General features: G+C 41.6%; 2 protein-coding genes across 14 annotated transcripts in view; one reads left to right on the forward strand and one right to left on the reverse strand.

Moving 5' to 3' along the window:
• Positions 1-12,512, forward strand: part of KLC1 (kinesin light chain 1) — a 60,901-nt gene extending 48,389 nt beyond the window's left edge. For 4 of the 7 annotated variants that reach the window (XM_042866936.1, XM_042866927.1, XM_042866955.1 and 1 more), the window contains exons 14-16: positions 1,845-1,975; positions 6,721-6,787; positions 8,122-12,512. In XM_042866936.1, coding sequence (XP_042722870.1) covers positions 1,845-1,975; positions 6,721-6,787; positions 8,122-8,187 — 264 coding nt within the window. In that variant the 3' untranslated portion in view covers positions 8,188-12,512. The other 3 variants (XM_042866966.1, XM_042866975.1, XM_042866984.1) reach the window with 2 other exon arrangements.
• On the reverse strand, positions 7,854-21,870 carry XRCC3 (X-ray repair cross complementing 3). Of its 7 annotated transcripts, XM_042867015.1 has the most exons (10): positions 21,488-21,867; positions 21,149-21,217; positions 20,672-20,809; positions 19,642-19,854; positions 16,574-16,728; positions 14,914-15,126; positions 14,483-14,529; positions 13,690-13,908; positions 8,442-8,484; positions 7,855-7,954 (listed from the first exon to the last, which is right to left on the reverse strand). In XM_042867015.1, the coding sequence occupies exons 2-10, from the start codon at positions 21,201-21,203 to the stop codon at positions 7,922-7,924; spliced, it is 1,116 nt and encodes a 371-aa protein (XP_042722949.1). In that variant the 5' UTR covers positions 21,204-21,217; positions 21,488-21,867; the 3' UTR covers positions 7,855-7,921. The 7 variants fall into 7 exon arrangements, with proteins under 7 accessions (XP_042722979.1, XP_042722960.1, XP_042722989.1 ...); XM_042867045.1 differs by lacking the exon at positions 20,672-20,809 and having other exon boundaries at positions 7,854-7,954; positions 21,488-21,870; XM_042867026.1 differs by lacking the exon at positions 21,488-21,867 and having other exon boundaries at positions 7,854-7,954; positions 21,149-21,366.
• Positions 21,871-22,165: the final 295 nt, after the last annotated feature.

The following is a 22,165-nucleotide window of genomic DNA, read 5'->3' on the forward strand; positions in this document are numbered from 1 at the left end:
ATTTCTTAAAAAGTAAACAGAGTTTTGTCTGGAGGTCGGGGAAAAACCTTTCTTCTTTCAGTTCTGTTTGAGGAAAATTCCTGACAGAAGTTAAAGCTGAAATGAATGCACCTTGCTCTGTCACTTTCTGGTTTTATTTCCCCCTTTTTTGTGTGTTTATCAGCTAAAAAGATCCTTTATTTGTTTACAAAGCGTAATGTTTAAAGCTGTCCCTTCTTAAAGATGGTTTGTGCTTTGTACCAATTCTGTTTTAAAGCATGGAGTCATTCATGCTCATTTACATGTTGCATATCAGTGATATAGGCCGAAGTGTAAATGCACATCTACGTTCTGCTAATTGCAAGGGCCTGCACTCTGTACTGCAGTGCAGACTCAGAACTTACTCTAAAAAAAAAAAGTGTTTTGAGTGTGACCTAGAAATACTGCAAGCATAACTGTGCAAAATTGAAAACTGTTGAATTTTTCCCAACAGTTTCATTCAGTTTTTCTCTCTCCGTTTCTGACAGGCCTAGATGCCTTGTGTGATTCTTATACTGTCTCCTGCATGAAGGGCGTGCACCATCTTCAAGCTTTAACTTCTCTCTTCAGTACTGACTGCTGTGTTTTAGCAAACCCCCTAAGATTCTTGTCAGCTACACTTCCCTGTAAACTGGCCATTCCTTCAGTGCTGGTGTCTTTTTGGTTTCTATTTCTGTACACGTGTAGCTTTGCCAAATATGTATCTAGTCATACAAAATGTTATTACAACCATTTGCTGTGTAATACATTAGTAAAGAATTAACAATGAACTTTATAAGTAGCTGTTCACTATGGGAAAAAAGGTAGTTAAAAGTATCACACAAGATATTATTAAAATGGCATGATGGTGATCTTTACAGGAGGAAAAAAAAAAAAACAAACCCAAACCCTTAAAAGTAAGGCATGTTCTCCAAGTGCTTTAAAATGTATTTAGAGACCTATTATGGTTAACATCAATATGGAACTCTGGATGTCTTCACTTATGATTATTCTAAAGTAGCATTGCTGTTTAGTCTTCGTGTGAAATTTTGGCAAATATGCTTTTCTCTACTAATCTTGGTGTTCAGTGATTTGTGTATTTGTCTTTCTAACTTCTAATAAACTCACTCCAACTCAGGTGTCTGTCTTTGTCTGCTTAATAGCACTTTGCTTTCTTCCACATCTCTTCCTCATAACCACATAGGGTATTTCTGAAGTAGGCAGTGGTCACTTCTAATCTCACTAAACTGTTTTGTTTTGTTTTTTTTTAAGAGTAAAATATTAAAAAATAAAATTATGCTCGTCTGAAAGCTTTGGATGAGCACAGCAGTGTAAAACATGAATGCAAGGTATAGAAAACACATTTTTGACGTGTCTTACATTTGCCTTGGTGAGAGTTAAAATGATGCACGTGAATTTAACCATCAATGTCTCTGATCAGTGATGTTAGGATTAATTGAACATGTTTGCAACTAATGGAGGTGTCTAGAAAAAAAAAAATAAAACAGTTTTTTCCTAGACTGGAATGCTTTTGCTTGGGGCTTGTATCCGTTGAACACAATGTGCTGATACGAGATGGTACCATGGTGGCGGTGAAAGGTTTGACATATTGTGGTGGCTTTCTTCTAATTGTTATGAATCATCACTTGAGCATGTCTTCACATTTCAGAAATCTTTGATACGATTTGATGGGAGAAACCAATTTGGATTGGTAAAGTTGTAGCTCTGTAGTATTCTGTACTTGGGTAATTTTACCACGTCAGTATTCATAACAGTAAACGTTTTGGAACCAGGTTTGGGGAGGGCTACGGACTCTCGCAGTTTCACATCTGTTCAATTTCTTTCAGGATGGCACTGGATCTTTAAAACGCAGTGGTTCCTTTAGCAAACTTCGAGCTTCCATTAGACGCAGCAGCGAGAAGCTGGTTAGAAAGCTGAAGGGAGGAAGTTCACGAGACAGTGAACCCAAGAATCCAGGGTAATTATCTCTTCTTAGCTGTGCTGGTGTGCCCTTGTTCTGTGCCCCTGCTGTAGCCTAGTGCAGTACCTAGGTCAGTATTTTCTTCTCTGCTTAGCTAACTGCATGTCACGTAGAATATCATGAAGAAAGATGAAATAGAAAATCTTTTCCTAGGCATATAATTGAAGTTCTTTTACATCTGAGGAACTATATTTGCTTTTGAGAGTTAACTCAGTTCTTAACTGTCTTTTTCCTTTTTGATGCTTTAACCACTTGAACAAAAAAGCCTCTTAGAATTATTGGTCAGTGTTAGCAAACCACTAAGTTCTCCTTTTCACACAGTGATAAAGTTAATAAAGGATGGTAAAGCTAGAATACAATAAGCTATCATTCCTGCACCTTAATATATTTATACATTGCTCTGTGCATAAGTGAATTACTGACTTGAGCCCTTCTCAGTTTGTATTTTTGGGAATACACATCTCAGAGAGCAGAAGAGAATGTTGGAAAAACTTGAACCTATTGGTGCATCCCATGAGCATTTTAACTAAAGTGAAGTCAGTGGCATTAAGACTTTTAAAATGTTCTTTGTCACAGTATGATCAAGGATTTGGATTTGTGTATGTTTCTAGTAAACACATAACAAGTATTCATGATTTTCTGGCTGCTGCAGATATGTTGAAATGTTAAAAATGTAGCACTCTGTTCTCTTAATAAATAAATGCTTTCAGCTTTCCCTTGCTCTGGAAAACTGAAACTTTTTGAATAGATAATTCTAATGAATTAGAATAGAAAAATTCATAGAAAATTATTTGACAAAGTGAATTTTAACTTTCTAAACCAGTTAAATTAGAGAGCTTGGATTCACTTCTGGTAGAGTGACTGCATCTGTGAAAAAAAAAAAATAAATAAATAAAAAAATAAAATAAAAAATAAAGCAGCTGATGATTTGTCCGAGACAGTGATCTGCAGGCAGATTCTCAGCATGTTTTGTTAGTGCCTTCAATGAAGTTCTGCCTTACTGCTTTTATGTGGCTTTAAAACATTGCGTACAGCTGCTGTGTACACATATGCACACAAACAGACTGATTATTCATCAGTCTGTTTAATTCTCTTCCTGACAGACCTGCTTGAACTTCAGCCTGATCTGATTTCCCAAATTTGTAGTTGACATTTACTCTGAGCTGTCACAGACGTACTTTGAAGGCACTGAATCAAATTCCGAGGCCCAAACTCCCTTTGTATTTACTGATGCATAATTGAGAACTGGCTCTGTGATGATTGGTTGGGAATAAACTGTGAAAAACACATAATTAGGAGGGAGAAGTATACAAATGTGAAATGAGTTAGGGGCAATGTGGAGAAGCAAGATGAAAAAGAATAAAAGGAATTTCCTTGATCTAAGTATTAGCATTTCTATACCTTGCTTGGCGTTTCTTATTTCGACCTGAAGTTCAAACATCATAGTGCAGGCATATCCTCTATCAGTATGAATATAAATTCAGACATAATTTCCCATTTTTCTTTTTCTTTGCTGTTTCTTAAAGATAAAGTTTTATTCTTTGTTTGTTGTATTAGAGAGCTAACTGTTGGCAATTGAAGTGACTACCTCTTGATTGGTATAGAAAATTAGAGTTGAGCATAGCTGAAGACATTTGGTTTTGCAGCATCCTGAAAAAAATGTTCTTTTTTTATTGTCTGCACTTCTGTAACATATCTGTCTAGTGATCTACCCACCTTAATGCTAATTTTATACTTTAGGTTCTCTATCACCTTAGATAGAGATAATGATAGGAAATGAATTTGGAAAGATAGCAATACATTCCTTACTTTTTGTTTCTGACAAAATATTCTTGCTTTGAGATGTCAAAGAACAGCGTGTTCTCAAAACTTGTAATCAGTGTGTTGCATGGGCAGACTTTTATGTAGATATGCATGTTGAGTGTGTTGACAAATATTGGAATTTGTGTCCATGTAAGATACAGAACCTTTTAAATCTTAATTTATGCTTGCATATATTGTTAAAATTAGCTGAGGTGCCTGGCATTAAACACCAACATTGTAGATCATTAAGTGTAGATGTACATATTGATAATGTAAGAAGATATTTGAATTTTGTTCTCTGAAAAACCTTGAAGTTGAGTTAAATACACTTTTTCAGAGTTCAGTGAAAGGGGTATTAAGTTTTTGTAATGCCAACCATTTTGACTTCTCATTATACGTTAAATTTTTCAGTACTGGCATTGCATACATAGAAGTCAATTTTGCCAAGTCAACCACTCTAGGTAAAAGATGTAGGTACCTCCCTCCTTATCAGCATTACCCCTGCATTTGCTACTAGTGTCTCTGAAGATTAGAATCATACGGTCTCTGAGGTTGGAAGAGACCTCCAAGGTCATCCAGTCCAACCATCCGCCTATCACTGATACTTCCCACTAAACCATGTCCCTCAACTTCAATCTGAAGTTTATTTATACCTGCTGCGTGTACTGTGCTTCTGTAAACAGTAATTGGTACAGCTAGTCTGATTCTGAAAGAGAAATGCTCACAGCGTAATATGTGAGTATCACACTGCAGAAGAAAGACTTTTCCTCTTGCTGCTTGATACAGAAAGAAAATAAAGTGGAAAATGTACCAGAGAAATTACTATCAGAAAGCCTTCTGCTTTATTTCAAGAGAGAAAACAAAGAACAAATTTCTTAAGAACTGTTCATTGAAAGGTACAGCATCAGAAGCACAGTACCAGTTTTTATCATATTTCAGAATTCAATTCTGCAGTAATTTAACCTTGTTTTTGTGGTGTTAGGTTTGATTTATTTTTTCCCCCACTTACAAGATTTAGGTCATAGAGCAAAACAGTGAAGATTTTGTAAGTTAAAAGAAAAGCTTTTGCTGATGTTAAATGTTCAGCAGAAAGATAACTGCGTCCTTGCTAATCAGACAATCACATTTCTAACATGGAGAGAAAGCATTTGCCAACTGAAGTTCTAATGTATTTCTTAATTAAAGGTTAATTCTTTGTAAAGTGCTTGATTTCTAAAAACAAAACCAAAGTATCTCACGAGAGATCAAAAACAAAGTGGGCTTTTTGTTTTTATTGATATATACTTCAGCAAGGGCCTAAAAATTGTACCAGTGGAACTGTTTCTTTCCCTGGCAAGCTTTCCATAAACCTTTGCCCTCTTTTTCACGAGGACTGTATGTGATGTTTGCGTTTTATTGATTAACTGGCTTTGACTTCCATTGATAACTCTGTTGTACATGTTTCCTTGAGGGAAGGAAAGGCGTCCACCATGCATGAGTCTTTGCTTTGTTGTTGCTAACACTCATGTTGAATATTTTAAACTGTGTGTGCTCTAGCTTTTGAAATGCTAGGAAAAAACCCAGTAGGTCTGTGTTGTGCAGCATCTGTTGCCTGTGTTCGTCAGTGTTTTGATTCATGATTCTGCTTAGCCTTTGCTTTATGAAAGCATTTAAACCACGTGCTTCACTTTGACTGCTGGTAGTCTTCAGTAGAAGGACAATCTGGTGAAGTCTGATGTGAAGTGTATGGATAAACCTCTCCACGTGATTGGAAGGCCTGGGAAGCTTTGCCAGGCCTATAGTAAAGATGTAGGTAATGCTGCAGGACAGCTGCTTCATTCTGTCATCAGGAGTTCACTAGCATGTATTCAAAGCTCTCATTTAGGAGCTTTTAACTCCTTAAAGAGCTGGTCAGAAATCAAGGCAAACCTGGGACATTCGGAGTAGCGCACATCCTCTTTGGGATAGAGGACATCACTTGAAGCTTGAGACTAACCTGGAATTCTGTTACACGCGCTCTAAAATACTTTTGTTAAATGCTGTACATGTTAAGAAATGTGGATACAATCTACATTTGGGTTGGAAAGGACCTTTACGATCATCTAGTTCCAACTCCCTGCTATAGGCACTAGACCAGGTTGCTCAAAACCCCGTCCAGCCTGGCCTTGAACACCTCCAGGGATGGGGCATCCACAACCTCCCTGGGCAAATGATGAGTTGTCAGCTCAAATGGTAGTAGACACTGCTGTCAGTGCAGTGGTATTTTGACTGTACATAGCTTGTGAGTAGGTGATTCCATTTGTTGTTTTTTCCTCCCCTGTTGCTTTCAGTACAGCATTGTAGGGCTGCTACTGCTGCTCAAAGCATTGTTAAAGCATGAGCTGAGGAAGCAGCAGCTGCATCTCATTTCCCTTCACTTTGAAATGCACAAAATAGAATATTTTAAAACATATTTTGAAATAACAGGTTCTGAACATCGATATCGACAAGGCAGAAAGTACTCAACGCGTGTTTGGTTTAGCTTTCCAAGTTAAATGCTGCCTATGTGACAATCTATTAATTTCACCATTTTCTCCTGAACTATCAGAATGTTTTGCTTTTATAACAAGCTGTGTAAATATGAAAATGAGGATTAGGTAATTAAAAATTAGTGCTAAGTGAGTGTATTAATTTGATGTGCTTTAAGAAATTGAGATTTCATTTTGAATTGCCATTACATCCACTGCCTAAAGTGTTTAAGCTCTGAGGGGCTTGTAATTGATTTCATATGTAATTTAGAACTGAATATTAATATATTAATCATATAATTATCTTAAAGGGTGTTCCTCAGATCACTTTGGGGGCTTTGGTAAAACTCCCTTAACTGTGCATTGGTCGTTGTTATACTTGTGTTTTTAGTGCTGTTAGTGTTCAGCTGTTCTGATGGGTTTATCCTTGCATGTTCACTGTCCTGGTTGCAGCATGAAGCGTGCCAGTTCTCTGAATGTTCTTAACATGGGTGGCAAGGCTGCTGAAGATCACTTTCAAGTAAGAAGCCCTACAATATTCTTATTAAAATAGATGATATTAGTAGGGTTTGGGATAAAAAGATTATGTAAATAATGGAACAACAAACTCCTGGTGATTGGCAAGATCCTACTTGAGTAAGACATCGAAAGCACATGCTTAACGCATGATTCAGTAACACTTCTTGTGAACTGTATTTAAGGAAGTGCTCAAGCCTTGAGTAGAAAGCATTGGTTTTCATGATATCAAGCAGTCTCTGGGTTTGTCTAGCTATTACAATGGACATGAAAATTCTGGAATATTGTGTACTTTAAACACTTAAACAAAAAAGAAAAAATAACCCAAGAATTTGTAAAGCTTAGGTTCTAAGTGTTTTTTTCTTCAGCATCTTTATTGAAAGGGGCCCCATTGTCCTAACCTCCGTGCATTTGTAGATGTCCTTAAACGTGACCTCAGTTATTTCTGAGGGTGGAGAGGAGCAGTCTCTAGAAGTTTGTCCAATCTGTGTTATGCTTTGCTAAAACAAAAGCTTAACTCCATATGGTGTGCCCGATTGCTGCTTCCCATTTTCTGTTTTTCCCTTAATAAGCCATTGTTTCCTATATTGTCAACTAAGCTAGCAGTGTTCCACGTCCTAAACAGTGTTGTGCATTTTACTAACGCCGTAACTGTAACTAATTTTAGGGAAGTGGAATTGCTTCTGTACTAATGGAACTGCACATGAGGATCTTCCTCGCTATTTATCTTAAAGTAGCAAGAAAGCCCAAACTGTGACTCTCATTTTACTATGGAGTGGCATAGAGATTTTGTTGTTACCTCCAATGAAAGTACTGCAGAGGTTTCTGTAGTGTGAAATGTGTGCGAGTCTCTGCACAGTGTGAACTTTAGCCAGGGAAATCCATCAGGATAAAGCATGAATCTCATAGCAACAGTGCTAAGGTTTCCAACTGTCGTGTCCTGAGTGCCACTGAGCTGAATTCTCAGTATTTAACTGATGCCACTTCTAAAAGAATTATTTATTTGTGTACATGCTGCAAGATATAAATGAGCTACTGACTTCTTGTGAGCTTTTCTAGTTACCTGTGGTGCTTCCCACAGATGGGTATTCCTGCTTTGGGTAGGACCTGGGTTAGGATCTCAGAGGGTGTGCTGATCTCAGTAGATCTGTGCAGTAGCAGTAGTTGAAAGCTGGGGAAAAAGATTCTCATTAGAGTATGGAAGTCCCTCAACACAACGTTACAAGGTCAGTTCTCTCTAGTTCCTTATGTTTTTTTCTTGTTAGTGATTTTATTTGCTTCAACTATCTGGACACCTGCGTAATTTATTTTTTGTGTGTTTTTCCCCCCTTCACACAGGAACGAAATAATTGTCTGACAGACTCGAGAGCTCTGAGTGTCAGTCAAACTGATTTGGCGCATTGAGATTCTTGGAGAGAAGCTAGCTAATATTCCTTTGTGAATAAAGAAGCACTGAGATCTTCAAAGCTTTGGTTCCTCATCATTATGTATAGGAACACATAGTTCGTAGATTTTTCTTTCAGTTTTGCAACGGACTGCTGTTATTACTTCTCTAAATAGGGATAATTTAAAACGTGGCGTAGGTGGGTATTTTCTTCTGAAAGAAAACTATGTAGGTATATATTGCTCATTGCACTGCTCCCATTCATGTTACTTACATCAATTTCTTTAGGAGGTCTGAGTAAAACAGCAGCCAAACAACTGTAAAAAAAGCAAACATATTTAAAGCATACCAAAAGGCAAAGATGTTCGAAAATGAGGGCAAAATGAAATGTGTAGTAGTAAATACATGAAGTGCTGGAGAAAAGGATTAGTTGTGTGCATTACTGTATCCATTTGAACTGAACATACTGTATTGGTGGGGCTGTCCATCGCTCCACTGATTATTTTAATGTTAAAGACCTTAGCTAGCAAAACTTAAAAACTTAAAGCATGGATTGCTTAACCACTAGATTGAGCTAACATGTTTTGTAAGAGATGGCTGGGGTTACGTTGCATATAGCATAAATAGGAATTCCTTTGGCCGTAACTTAGATACCCACTGATAAAAGTCTTAGGGCACAATAATGGATGGAGATGGGACAGCTCAAGCTGATGAGGACAGATGGAAAATATTTTGGCCTTTGTCTCGTGTGGTGGAAGGATAACTGAAGCTCTGGACTGCGTCTGTCCCAGGGCAGCTGCTGTTGCTCCCGGGGAAATGCCTCAGGTTGACTTTCTCGCTTGTCCATTGGAATTCGGTCCCTATTCTCTGTGTGCTCCGAGTGCTCTGGCTTTTCCCTGTGCTGATCCCAGATGCTGCCTTTCTCCACGATAGCTGATGCCAGCAGAAGTGTGCAGCTGCAGGCCAGGCTGCTGCGCTGGGAGCAGCTGCTGAGTAAAGGACCGCTCCAACCTCGAGGGCCCAGGGGAAGCACGGGATGGCCGTCGGTGGTGAGCAGCCTGTTTGGCCACGCAGCCGTGTTACATCTACTTACAGTCACATGGATGCTGTTTGTACAAAGGACTGCTGCTGGAACCAAGTATGTAAGTTTTAAGTATTCCATAGGCACCAGTGTTTTCTTTTGCTTTTCTGTAAAGCTTGTGATTTTGTTCATATTTTGTAAAAAAAATTTTATTTGTGTGAAGTTGGTTGAAAAGTGTTTTTTTTTTTTTATTTTTTTTTTTTTAAAGAAAAGTAAAAATGTATTCATAGTTGTAGTTGTGAGTTAGAAAATGTGGAACAAACTTAGGGAAAGCTGGAATACCCATTCAGGATCAGCACTGACTGAAGGAGCTGAGAGACAAGTTTTAGTGCAGAGTCTTTAGAGTTAGAACTTGTTAGAAGTATTCCTCTGCTTTGGCATCTGGTTCTGAGCTGTGTTACAGTAACTGATGTGTACTGCTGCGTATGTAATGCACTCTCCTATGTTTACCAGGAGGTACCCTGTCAGCATCTCTCTAAAGAAAGCTGCACGTGGTGCACCTGCTGCAAGGACAGTTTAGAGGTGGTGAGATACGATGCTGCTAATGTGTAGAAGTTAGCACAGAGTAGTGCAATTCATTAATGAACTTGAGCAAGAACGAGTTGTTGCTCGGTTATCTTAACAATATATACTCATATAATGTAGACTCTTGAGTTTTAATCTTTTATTAAAGAGCTTTTTATATTAAAAAATATATATATATCTAATATATACTTATTTTTCCCTAAAGCAAAATGTGCTCTGTGCACCCACCAGTATGTTTAGGTCTCTGCAGAGAGACAGGCTGAGCACTGTGCGCAGAGCCCTGTGCTGGCTGCTCAGCTGAGGTAGCTGTGCTCTGTGCCAGCTCCACTGCAGTGCTGCCGGCCCGTGGGCAGCTCCTGTGGTAAAGCTCTGACTGCAAACACCCCAGAGAGCCCCTCTGTTCCACACCAGTACTGTGCTACTGCCATAGGAGTGGCTCAGTGGGCCTTCCAACAGTGCTTCACTCTGAGGCATTTCTTGAAGCCTAACTTACTTAAAAATAATTTAAAAAAAAAAGGAAAAGCTATTTGGATACAGAACTGAGTTTGGCAATAAGGAGCTATTTGAAAGAAATGGGATATTTTCAAACAGTTTTGTCTTCAACATTGAAAGAAAATTCTTCACAGACTTGAAAGTTTAAATGAAAACACAGAACTGTGTCAGTGATCAAATGTACATGAAGCTCCCAAAATGACCGCAGTGTGAGAGCTTTCTCACTGAGGGTTGCACACAGCTCTTACTGTTGCTAGTTTTCCCAGTACTGTGCTTTTACATGTTTGAAACTCTTACGTTTTGAAGTGTGTTGGAAGATAAGTCTGAATTGTTTGAGCTGCAGCGTACTCAACAATTCTTACGTTTAAATAGTTTTCTAGAAAAGAAACTCACATTTCCTAAATCTGAAAGGATGATGGCCAAGCACTTAGAAAAGGTCTTACAGCTATGAGCCAGTGTGCTGTTTGAAGTGCAAGAGAAACTTTTACCATGCAAAAACAAACTTAGATTCAACTTGAAGTCCTTGTGCTCCCATCAGGAATCGGCTACTGTCACGGCCTGGCTCGCACACACTGCAGCTTCAGGTGGGCTTCTTAGTTTGCTTTTACTTAGGATTTTCTTTATGAATTCCCTGTTCTGGTTGTAGCTAGCAGTCTGCTAAAGTACAAGACTGAAAAACCCAACTGTTTAATTTTCTTGGACATCTTCAGTACCAAATTTTAAATCAACAGGTCTGAAGCCGAAAGCTGAAGAAGGCCTTTGGAATGGACAGGCACCTTGGCAGGAGAACTGCAGCCTTGGCAGTGCTGCTGGTTTTAATCTGGCACGTGTTTCCTTGCTCAGAATCATAAAGCTGAACCTTATTGTAAAGGTTACAAGGAGTTGAGGTTATGCCCGTGCCTCTCCTGTTTGCAGCGGCTCACTGAGGCTGGTGAGCTGCATGTAGAACAGTCGTACGCAAAGGATGGACAGAAAGCTGCCTGTTGCCTTTCTCTCTGGTTGTGCAGAAGTCTTCAGCAACACTGGCAACCTTTATTCTTGAGTTTGTTAGTTCTTAGTGTAAAATGCAACCATTTCATGGTCAGAGGAGTAACTGGGCTGCTCTGATGGCTGTTGCTTGTAGTGCTGCAAGGATGGAGCACAGCGGTAAAGCAATGGGATGCATCTGAGTTTGTATCCTTTCTTAAAACAAAAGTTCCCAAACTTTCCAGAACTGTAGTAAATTAGAATTGGTTTTAAGCTTGAGAAATATTTATCCACTAATTCTGAAAAGTGTGGTTCTGTTACAAGTATGTAGTAAAAGATGTGCAGTGCTTCATCAAAAGCGTGCTTACTGTGAGAGGAGCTCCAGTATTAGTGATGTATTGTCTGACAGCTGCTAAGAGCAGGGCAGTTTGGGTTGTCAGCCTCTACTGAGAGAACAAACGTTAAAAGATGTGATGCTGTGATGTTTTGCTTCCTTATAGCAACTTTACATTGTCGCAGACATAGAAGTGTTTGTATCAGTGTTGGGGTTTTCCTATGTGGTTTGGAGGTAGATTTTGAACATTTACATTTGATGTTTTTCAAACCATTCTGATACTCTCAGTACACTGATTAGTCCAGGTCAGTAGTGAAGAAAAAATATTTGTTAATGTTGATTTGTCATTTTGAGAAAAATAGTTTTGGTTTTATATATATATATATATTTTTGATGTGTGGATTTCGTATCTGATTACAACCTTAAGACTTTCCAAGATTGGCTTTAAGATGCTCATTTTGTTCTGCGTGTCTCATTACTGTTTGTTATAGCAATGGAAGAATCCAGTTTGGAGGTTCCGTTTGTCTCACCCCAGAACAAATGGCATTTGTTGCAAATAGTATTCACTGTCATTTCATCAAGAAACTTGTAATGAGGTCATTTTGTGTTTCACTACATCTGCTTTCTAAATATATCCTCCATGTCTCTTTTTTATCTTTACAAATTAACCTGCTCTTACTTCTCAAGAGCAGTCTGTTCCCAGAACTTGGTATGTTCCTTCTGAAAAAGGTCCCTTGAAACACATCACAGAGCTGAAGACTAATTTGAAACTGTTTAAAAGTTTTTCAAAGTGTAGAAAATATTTAAAATGCTCTCACAGGGTAAAAATGAACATACTCAACACATTCTAGAATGTAAATCTGTGTAAAAATTAGTTCCATTTTTCCTGTATAGAAACAAATTTTGGTTGTGAAATCCAAAGATGAATAAAGCTGTATAAAAGGGAAGGTTCCTAAACTGTATTTATTAAAGCTTGTGTGTTTCAGCAGTGTTAGCATCAGACTGACTGGGGCAGAGCTTTCCCACATCAATGAGGATGTCCAATCTCCATACCCCCAAAGCCGTTCTCATGTGCAGCATGTTGGACCACAGACTAGTGGTGAGTGTGACTGACAGAAGGGGCAGAAACTGCAGCTATTACTGCAGAGCCTTAAGACAGACAGTAGCCTGTATGTCAGTGGCCTGCTCTGAATGCACTGCCCAGAGAACGAGGCTCGGGGGGGGGTTGATTGCTCTTAATCAGCTGCACCCACCTGTGGCTTTAAAAACGTGGTGTGTGTGTGTGTGTGTGTGTGTGTGTGAGATTACAATTCACCAACTATTACAATAGGATGAGCAAAGCACCAGACAAATTTACTAGGAGCTGGGCCAGCAAACGGGAGAATAATTCTAGTGGTAGCTATGCTGCATGAAACATCAGGATTTGAAGACTGAGGTACTTGTGGCTATAAGCTATTGCAATCTGATGTTTGAGAACACAAAGACATAAAAGCTTCATCGTTGGGTTTTATTTAAAAAAAAAACAATTTATAAAATTACTGTGGTCATTTACAAATTACAGATTGGGCAACCTGGGGGGAGAGGGAGAGGGGGTGAGATGGGAGAGGGAAATGCGTGAAAGGTTAACAATATACAGTGATACAAGTGAGCATCACCCACTGCTCACAGCACAAACACAGTAAGTTTCAAGGCCTTTGGAAAGTGTGGACAAATAAGTTCCTCTGGCTGGCACCCAGAGTAGTTAGTCTTGAGGCCAGCAGAAAAAGATATAATAAATAGCATAAAGATGGAAAGAAAAACATGGAAAGCTCTGATAAAAGTCTCTGAGGAGAGCAGGGGCTGTGTGGATGAACAGAGCTGAAGGTGCTGCTCTGCCTTGCAGTAAGGATTATTCTCCAAAACATTTATCTCACAAGGAGAGACTGGTGAACTTTTATCCAGTTACAAAAAGAGCATCTTTGCACAATGTAAAGAAAAGAAAACAACAATGTTGGTGTCATATCACCTTTTATGCATTTCAGCATCCCTTTCTCTGCTCTAGGAAGAATTTCATTTTGCTAATGCTTCCTGAAGCAAAGCAGGTTCAATGCACTTTTGGAACAGGCTACTGCAGAAAGAACTTACTTCGTTCCTTTCACACCTTCCAATCTCACTGTATAGCAGCAGAAGGATGGAGGTAGATGAGGAGCAAACACTACTCTTAAAGTCCTCACGCTTGCAGGGTGGTGTGACGCAGCTCCAGGTGTTGGTTCAGGTTGTGGCACTCTGCTGACCATCAGTCTCATCAGCAGCTGATTTGCCCAGGTTATTCCTAGTGCTGGAAAGACTCTGCTGTCAGCAGTACTGTAAAGAAAGCAGTACAAATTTCTGCATGTATCAATTTCATATGGAATGTCTTGGCTTCTGTTGGAACAAAATTGCATTAGAATTGCTCTACTGAAACACAAATGATGTAGCTCCCAGTTTATCTAATGTATCAAGCTTAGCAGGATTCAAACAATAAATATATGTGCTTGAACCTCATTAGCAGCTTGATGTCAAAAGGTATTTGGACCATTTTCCTTAAGCAGCAAAAACAATCCATAAGGCTTGGCTGCTGTTTTTCTAAGCAGACACAAAATGCGTGCAGTTCTACCAAAGAGGAGAGAGACAAAAACCGTCTTGTGCAGTGACTACAGCAGTGCTGCAGGGAATCTGGCCCTGAATTTGCTGCTGAGGCATTACTACAGAACCACACGTGGTGGTTTCCTCTACTGCACAGCACAACAGCTGTTGCTGCCACCAACAAATTCAGTACTGCTGCATAAATGCACCACTGCTGTTAGTATGCAGTAGTTTGTGCTGGAGCTGCAGGAAGGCAGAGTGGTTAAATGCTGCCCTGTGCAGCTCTGTGACATTTCTGTGGTGGGTGACTCACCTGTAGCCACACTGCACAGCTTCTGACTCACTCACAGCATCGGTCACCTGAAGCAGAACAACAACATTTGTAGCTGAGCTGCTCTGATGCATCTGATTTCACTGAGCAGAAAGGCAGGGAGCAAAGCCAACAAAATTCAGATTATTGGGTCGTGTATTAAACCAAGTTAGAAAAACCTATATTCTTTCAAAGCAAACTAAAAGCAACTTCTGCTAGCTATAGTGTATGTGAATTTAATTTCTACCAGACAGTGAATTAGTTTAAAAACAACCCAAAGGCCATCTGTACCATATTACCTCCTCCATTTGTCAGACTCCTCAAGGACGCTCAGAGTTAGCCTGGGTTCAGAAAACTACACATCTCCATTCCAACTCTCAGACTCCGCACCCATGAAAACACAGCCTTGAAGGACATTCGTTTCGATGCCATACCTGATTGATGCACATTATTGGAGTCCTGAATCTGGTGCTTAAGCCATGGAGCTGTGCTCCAAACGTCTGCAAGTAGCGAGCCTTCAGAACAGAATCCGAAGCTCCAAATTCACATCGAAACAAAGCAGCAATGGAATCGATGACCACCAAGCGCACCACGCCTCTCGTGAGCAGCAGGGAGAGCCTCTTCGTAATGCAGTTGTGGAAGGTGTCCTGTCCCCACAATGCAAACAGACAGCATTAGAGCAGTTCATGTTTGTAAAATCGAGCTGGTAACTACAGCTCTCATCACAGAAATGCAAGCTGGTGGCGTTTCTACTCATAAAACGAGTTTGCAGATTTGAAGTCCCACTATTTTTAGCAGGTATGTTACGATTTTACATCAAAAAACTGGGGACAAGCTGCGCATGTGCAACCGACTGCAGTTATTTGCAGCTGTTTTAAAGTATGTACAGGCATCTTAAAATCTCAAGAATGCAGTAATACAAATCCTGAACAATTCCTGTTTTGCGGGATGGTCTCACGGCAATACTGAGAACTCAAGACCAGCATTAAACATCCCAAACAGAAGTGACTGAACTGCTGTTTCAGTAACTGAATACTGTGAAACCACCAACATGGCAGTTGTAGGGAGTTTAACACAAATGCTTTGCACCATGCGACTTCTTTCATACAAGCATTAGATAAAAGGGTCTTGCAGCCCAGGGGTCTGCAGCAGCTGAATATAAAGGAGAGCAAACACACGGTGACAGTCTCAGCTCTGGCCAGCTTGTTTCAATATGGCCAAAAACGTGATCAAGTGAGTCTCAGTTCTTCTGTTTGCTGCCACTTCAGCTCTTCACAGCTTTTACAACTGAATTGTGATTTTGAGTCTGATCTGCAGTAAGATCCATTCTATTACGCTAACTTGTTTTTTGGTTGTTTTTTTTTTCCCCCCTCAAAATCACTGACGTTATAACATCAAAGACATTTGATTTTTTTAAACGAGGGGTAAAAAGCCCCCTATGTATCCTGATACACACACGTACACAAACAGAATCAATGCACTGCAATATGTGAACTGTAATCATCTACCATGCAGCTGCTTCACTTTCCAGTGAGCAATGCTTTACCTTTTCTCCAACAACTGGAACGTTAACTAACAAGTGCTACTTTTGAGCCTTACAGAAAACAAAACTTTCAGTGTTCCATCAGTAAACAGTGTACTCACAGCCACTGAAGGATGACAACCTGGATGGCAAGGAGGCAGCACTTTTTCCTTCTAAAATACTATGAGTCTACTGGAGAGGCATGGCAAGACAGCTGCACTGCAGCTATGCTGTGCATTACTTATTCTAGGCACTGGTTTTTGCATTCTACCTGTCACATTTTCAATTTACTAACTCTAGTGTTGTACTGCAAGTTACTCTGGACACACAGAGCACGTTCTGCATGTTGACTGGTATTCTGTCTCCAAACTCAGTGAAGGAGCCACAATAAAACTGTGTCTGGATTTTGGCTGAGATTTTCTTCATAGAGGCTCCTACAGAGCTGTGTTTTGGATCTGTGATTAAAATAGCTGGGGATAACAGGCAGCTGCTTTGGTCTCCTGCAACAACCTCCTCTGGTTACTGGATTACAGCACTGCGATCGGGTGCTTGTAAGCTGTGCTGCCACTTACCAGGTCTGCTGCGTGCTCAACAAAGATACTGTTCCCAAACCTGATCTTCTGTATGATTTCAGGTGGCACATCTGCACGCAGCTTATGCTGCTGAGCTATCAGCTGTTGCAAACGCTTACTTGGGAATGCATCTTCTGTACAAATGTAGACAGCTCCTGCAATCGAGAAAGCACCGCCTGTTACTGCAGCATGACTTTTCCACAGACAGCTTTCCTAACGGTACAAAAACAAAATAAGGAATCACGCACTCACAAGCCAGGCACACCTAACTGGAAATTCATTTAACGTTTTTGGCACCCATACTGAATTGATGATGAACATCTCCACCACCACTGTGACTCTCTCGTAGCTGCCAGGCCCTTTTTGTCACCTGCTGAGAGTTTTATGCTGTGCTCCCCAGCAATCCACTAGGTGCCACTCTTCCTGCATGGCTGCTGAACACCTGCCTGCCTGGCTGGGACGATGACAAGCACTGTAATGTAACCCACGGAGAGCAATAACCCTTCTTTAAAACTGCACATCAAATACCGAAAGATTATAGTTAATCAATTACACGTGTGATGTATGGTGTTCAATCACATCACACAATCAGTGTCCATACAGTTTTACTGTGGGTCCTGTTAATGAGTGTGCGTTATTGCTGAGAAAATTAACTGCACACATCAAAGATGTTGGAGAAAAAAATAAATATGTGCAATATTTTCTTAACAAAAAGCCTAATTTTCTTTGGCACTGAACTTCCTAGCTCAGTTCTCCTCAATCCCTCCATAAATTCTTGTAGAAATCACTGCAGTTCACGTACTCCCAGTCAGATTTTCAGTTTCTAAAACATCAGCAAGCCAAGAGAAACCTCTGTAACAAATTTGATGTTACGTGTATTCAGCATCAGTATTTGCTCCAATGGGCTAATTATGGCTTGCAACATTGAATTTCAAACTAATGGAAGCCACACTAACTTGTGCTGAGATATCCTTAGGCTAAAGGAGCCCTTGGAGCAAAGCATTCCAGACTTCCCAACTACCGTTCTTATTATTCACAGCTGATTACTTTTAGCACAGCACTTCCTAATTCAGACAGACAGCCATTTCTTTACCACAGTGACTTACAGAGAGAGCATCTGCTTTTTAAAAATCACTCTGACAAAACGATGTCTGACCAAAACGGCAGAAGCGCGTATGGAACAAAGGAGTGCCACTGAATTGCAGTGCCTGCTGACATTCATTGACCCTTGCTGAACATTTACAGGGAGCAAACAGTGGCTGTGAGCACAGCGAGGCAGTGGGTGCTGCGTTTCAGCAGTGGTCACAGTGGGATCACCACCACTGGTGCTGTCATGAGTGCAGCACACGGCTCTTGTTCATTGCTGGTGAAAATGCATGGCTGAACGCGGTGACTGTGTTGAAAAACAGCATTTTGTAGCTGAGAATCTGTCCTATCAAACAGTGTTACTTTGCTCCTTGTGGCTGCTGTAAGTTCCATAGATACAAATAGGAGGCATTACTTTCGGAGCGAGCTACACGGCCCAAGAGAATTCCTCTTCACTCAGCGCGGCCCAGGCAAACCAAAACAACTAAAACTACTCCACTCAGTATGAAAGGCTGATGCTTTACCATGCCTCCAAAGCACTGAATACTATTCACATATCTGAAAGGATGGATGAATTGCCATAACCTGAATAAAAAGAGGGGATTGGTACACAAACAGAAAATCCCACGGCACCCTCCTGTTTACAGCTCACTAGGAAAGCCTCATCACCACCAGCAACACAAGTATTTTTCACTTCTCAGAGGGAAGGTGGGAGGTAAGAAATCGGTCATCCTCAGTGATCCTACAGACATCTTTCCTTACAGTCCCACAGCTGGGATGTATTTTTCTTCAGTTTCAACCCCAAACCCTCAAGAATTGCAAGAGCTTGTCACACAAAGTAAGAATTTCCAGTCCCGTGAACCCAACCTGCACCAAACCAGCCTGGTTAACGAGAAGCAGGAGCAAACAATTTTTTCTAATTTGGAATTCTAACATGGAAATGCATGTCACATTACATTCATGTATTACTCATGAATATGGGCATGGAAAATAAATTCATAATATGCAACAGACCATAACCGACATTGTTAGAATGGCAGAAGGATAACCTTGAGGCAAAGGATGCCCTCATTTCTTGGTTTATTGCCAGCCTTCTAGAACTTAGAATTGTGAACAGGATTAGCATGAAGTCAAGCGAAGAAGATACATTTCTTTACACAGTATAGATTTATTGTGTAATTCAACATTTCCATCTACAGAGGACGGAGGCCATGGAGCACTTCCATCAGCCTTCTGCACCTTGCCCACCTCTAAAACGTAGCTGATCTCAACAAGCAATACCAAACTTGCCTGTTGTATTGAAAAAAAATAACTGGAAGAACCACAAAGCCTGAAGCTGGCAATTCACACTTTGCTGCTACTGTTTAGCATCTAAAAGCCTGACAAGAGCTTTTACCTTTCACCAAAGCATAACCTTGGAAAATTGGATAAAAACCTGGACTCCCAAAGTAGTAATTAATTTCTGACCACACTGACACAGAGACCAAAAGGTTCCAATTTAACTGAAGTGCCCACATTACAGCACCCCAAATCCCACCACAGAGTGGTGCACAGTGCACTTCAGCACAGGAAGGAACTGCACAGAATATATCTGCTTCTGTTCTGATTAATGACACAACTTAAACTGAAGTAGGGTCAGCTAAAATGTAATTTCTGCCCATTAAATTAAACCCAGTGCAACATGGAAGGAAGAGTAAGACTGCTGCCAAATCACACTGATGGCATCAGGAGTAAATCCTTCCACGTGAGGGCACTGAGGCCCTGGGAGCTGTGGATATCCCATCTCTGGGGGTGCCCAAGGCCAGCCGGAGCTCTGGGCAACCTGAGCTGGTGGGGGGCAGCCCTGTCTATGGCATGGGGTGAAATCATGTGGTCTTTCTGGCTCCTTTCAATTCAAACCATTCTGCGATTCTTTAACATTCTTACAGACAGTAGATTCCTCCAAATGGCAAATCAATCAATATTTACATGTCAATACTTACCCGACTCTAATCCACCATATCTGTAAGGATACTGCACACAAAGACACAGCTGCAAACCAATCTGAGTCTTCCCAGCAGAACTTTCCCCAGCAAGTTCTGTGATTCCCACTAAAGGAATGCCACCTTTCAACAAGTCATCCAGCACCGAACATCCCAGGCTTAGCTTCCGGCACTGGGAGGAGAAACAATCCTTCTCTTGGTAGAGCTGAAGTGCTGTGTGGTTTTTCAAAGGATTAAAAAAAATAGACAGAAAGAAGGAAAAATTCACTTAGTATCTTTCTAACGCACAGTGACACAGTACAGATGTTGATGCTGTAGATTTGTACCTACAAGGGATGCCTCCTTTGTCAATGGGAGAATTCCCCATTCAGCCCAAGCTTCCTCACAGAACCTACTGATTGAATGCCTGTTTAAAACCCAAGAAATTACCCTGAGCTGAAAAAACCTTCTCCTTTCTTCGCCTCTAAGGAGTCTCCGTGGGGAGCTACACCCCGGGAAGATCTTGCTGACTGTGAAACAGCACTGCTGGCATCTGGCCAAGGCCTAAAGCTATATGCAGCCCACAAGGAAATAGATTCTGATAGCAGAGCAGCCACGAAGCATTTTTGCAGGGAGTTCTATCAGATCCAGCTTCATTTGGAATTAAGTGATCACATAAAATCAGTTTACATAGTTTATAATATACCATGCAAACTTTTCAACCAGCCTCGGCCCAAAAGGAAATTATTGAAAGAAGGAGGGCAAGAAAAAAAATCTTGTGTTCCTCCAATCAAGTTTTCCAGACTGGAAAATTATTTTGCTGTTTTAAGCTGGCTTGATCCCAAAGAATGGCTTTCATAAAACTTGATCTACTTTCAAGGTCCCACAGGTGTGCCCTTAAGGTAATTAAATAACTAACTACAGCATAACTCAACTTTTCACTTTCAGAACCACACCACTGTGTCAGTGAGGAACCAAGCTCGTATCTGCTCACCATCACAGTGTTTCCAGGTTTACGTACAATGTTTTTTTTATACACTGACTTTATTACCTGTAAGCATACAGTTTTTCCTCAGAGTGCGAGAGACCGTTTTCAGCAAACATTCCACATCTGCACTGGACAGTTTCATCAACCTTTGCAAGTCTGCTCCAGAAAGATTTAACACCTCTTTTATTGATTTTATGTCAGCTGAAACGGAGAGAAGCTTTATAAATACTTCCCACTGCATTGCAGTCGTGCACAAAAGCTTTCTGACTTTGCACTGCTCATTTCCTTGAAGTTTACCTACAGTACATTCTGTGCAGCTAACCTTTACTTCGAATGGATCAAAATAATGCCACGGCATTTGGAAAATGACCACTGGCACGTGGCGAAAAGCCGTTGCTTCTAATTGCTCAGAACACTTGCTTAGGAAATATTAAATGACCGTTCCAAACATTAGCACAGCCCTGCGTGCCGACAGCCAGAGCATGCAGTCCCACGCAGGCAGGCACTACATGACGGCAGCTCACGTCCCCAGGCCCTTACCTTTCTTAAGGGCAGCAATCACCTTCGGGTTCAGGTCAAACTGGTCCCAGTCCATGTTCTGATACGGCACTGGGGCGAACAGAGCATGAGGCAATTGTTATTTGTTAAGCCAGGTATGCACGCGAGGAAACGTAAGCATGATTGACTGCGAACACTCTGTGGGAACATCGCGGATCCCACACTGCAGCACGCCGCGACCGCCCCGCTCAGCGCCTCGTCCCAACGCACCGGATTAGCGCCGGAACAACCCGGTGCCGTAAGGCGCGGCACTGTCGCGCGCGCCGCCTTTACGACAGCGGCAGTCGCACGAATAAGGCAGGAGGCCGCGCGCGCGCTCACCTGCGGGGCGCGGCAGCTGCCATTGGGCCTGGTGGCAGGCGGAGCGCGGAGGGAAAGAGAAGCGCTATTGCTAGGCGGCAGCTATTCAACGCGGCATTCTGACGAGAGTTTAAGCTCGCTGAAATCATCTGTGGCTACTCCGGCCTCCGCCCGGAAGGTCTCCGAACCGCTTAGCGCGGCGGACGCCGTCCACGGACAGCGGCAGAGATGCCGCGCGGCCCAACCCGAGATCACTTCAGTGCTTCCCCTCACCGGGCCTTACGACCTCCGCGCCGGAGCCGCCGCAGCCAATCGGCGGGCAGCTCGCTCGCGACGTCACAGCTTGCCGGCCTATCAGAGCGCCTCATGGCCCGGGCTCCCTGGCACAGTCAAGGACCGGGCGGGGCGCACTACGGTCCGGCAGGGCGCTGTTCCGGGAGGCTGGGCGGGGAGCCCCTCATTTCCGGGCCGCGAGGCCGGCCGCTTGTTCTGCGCACGCGCAGCGAGCCCCCAGAGGGGCGAGGAAAGAATAACACGCCCGCCTTCAGCCGCGAACGATGCAGGATTGGCTGGAAGTGTGTGAGCGGTCTCTATTGGTCCTCTCGAGTGGGAGGGCGGGGACTGGCGAGACGCCGCTTCCTATTGGCCTAGCGCTGCGCTCGTCCCGAGCGGTCCGCGCGGTCATTGGGTGGCAGCGCT

Source organism: Lagopus leucura, unplaced genomic scaffold (genome assembly GCF_019238085.1).
Source record: "Lagopus leucura isolate 7727_CA_CO unplaced genomic scaffold, USGS_WTPT01 Super-Scaffold_1, whole genome shotgun sequence".
Classification (NCBI taxonomy): Eukaryota; Metazoa; Chordata; class Aves; order Galliformes; family Phasianidae; genus Lagopus; species Lagopus leucura.

Excerpts from the sequence above, each read along its gene's own strand:
- XRCC3 (XM_042866997.1), bottom strand. The coding sequence starts at position 20,966 with ATGCCGTGGCATTATTTTGATCCATTCGAAGTAAAGGTTAGCTGCACA. Across the intron at positions 19,855-20,671 it reads GAAAAACTGTATGCTTACAG|CACTTCAGCTCTACCAAGAG; the intron begins GTAATAAAGTCA and ends AAAACCACACAG. Across the intron at positions 16,729-19,641 it reads ATATGGTGGATTAGAGTCGG|GAGCTGTCTACATTTGTACA; the intron begins GTAAGTATTGAC and ends TCTCGATTGCAG.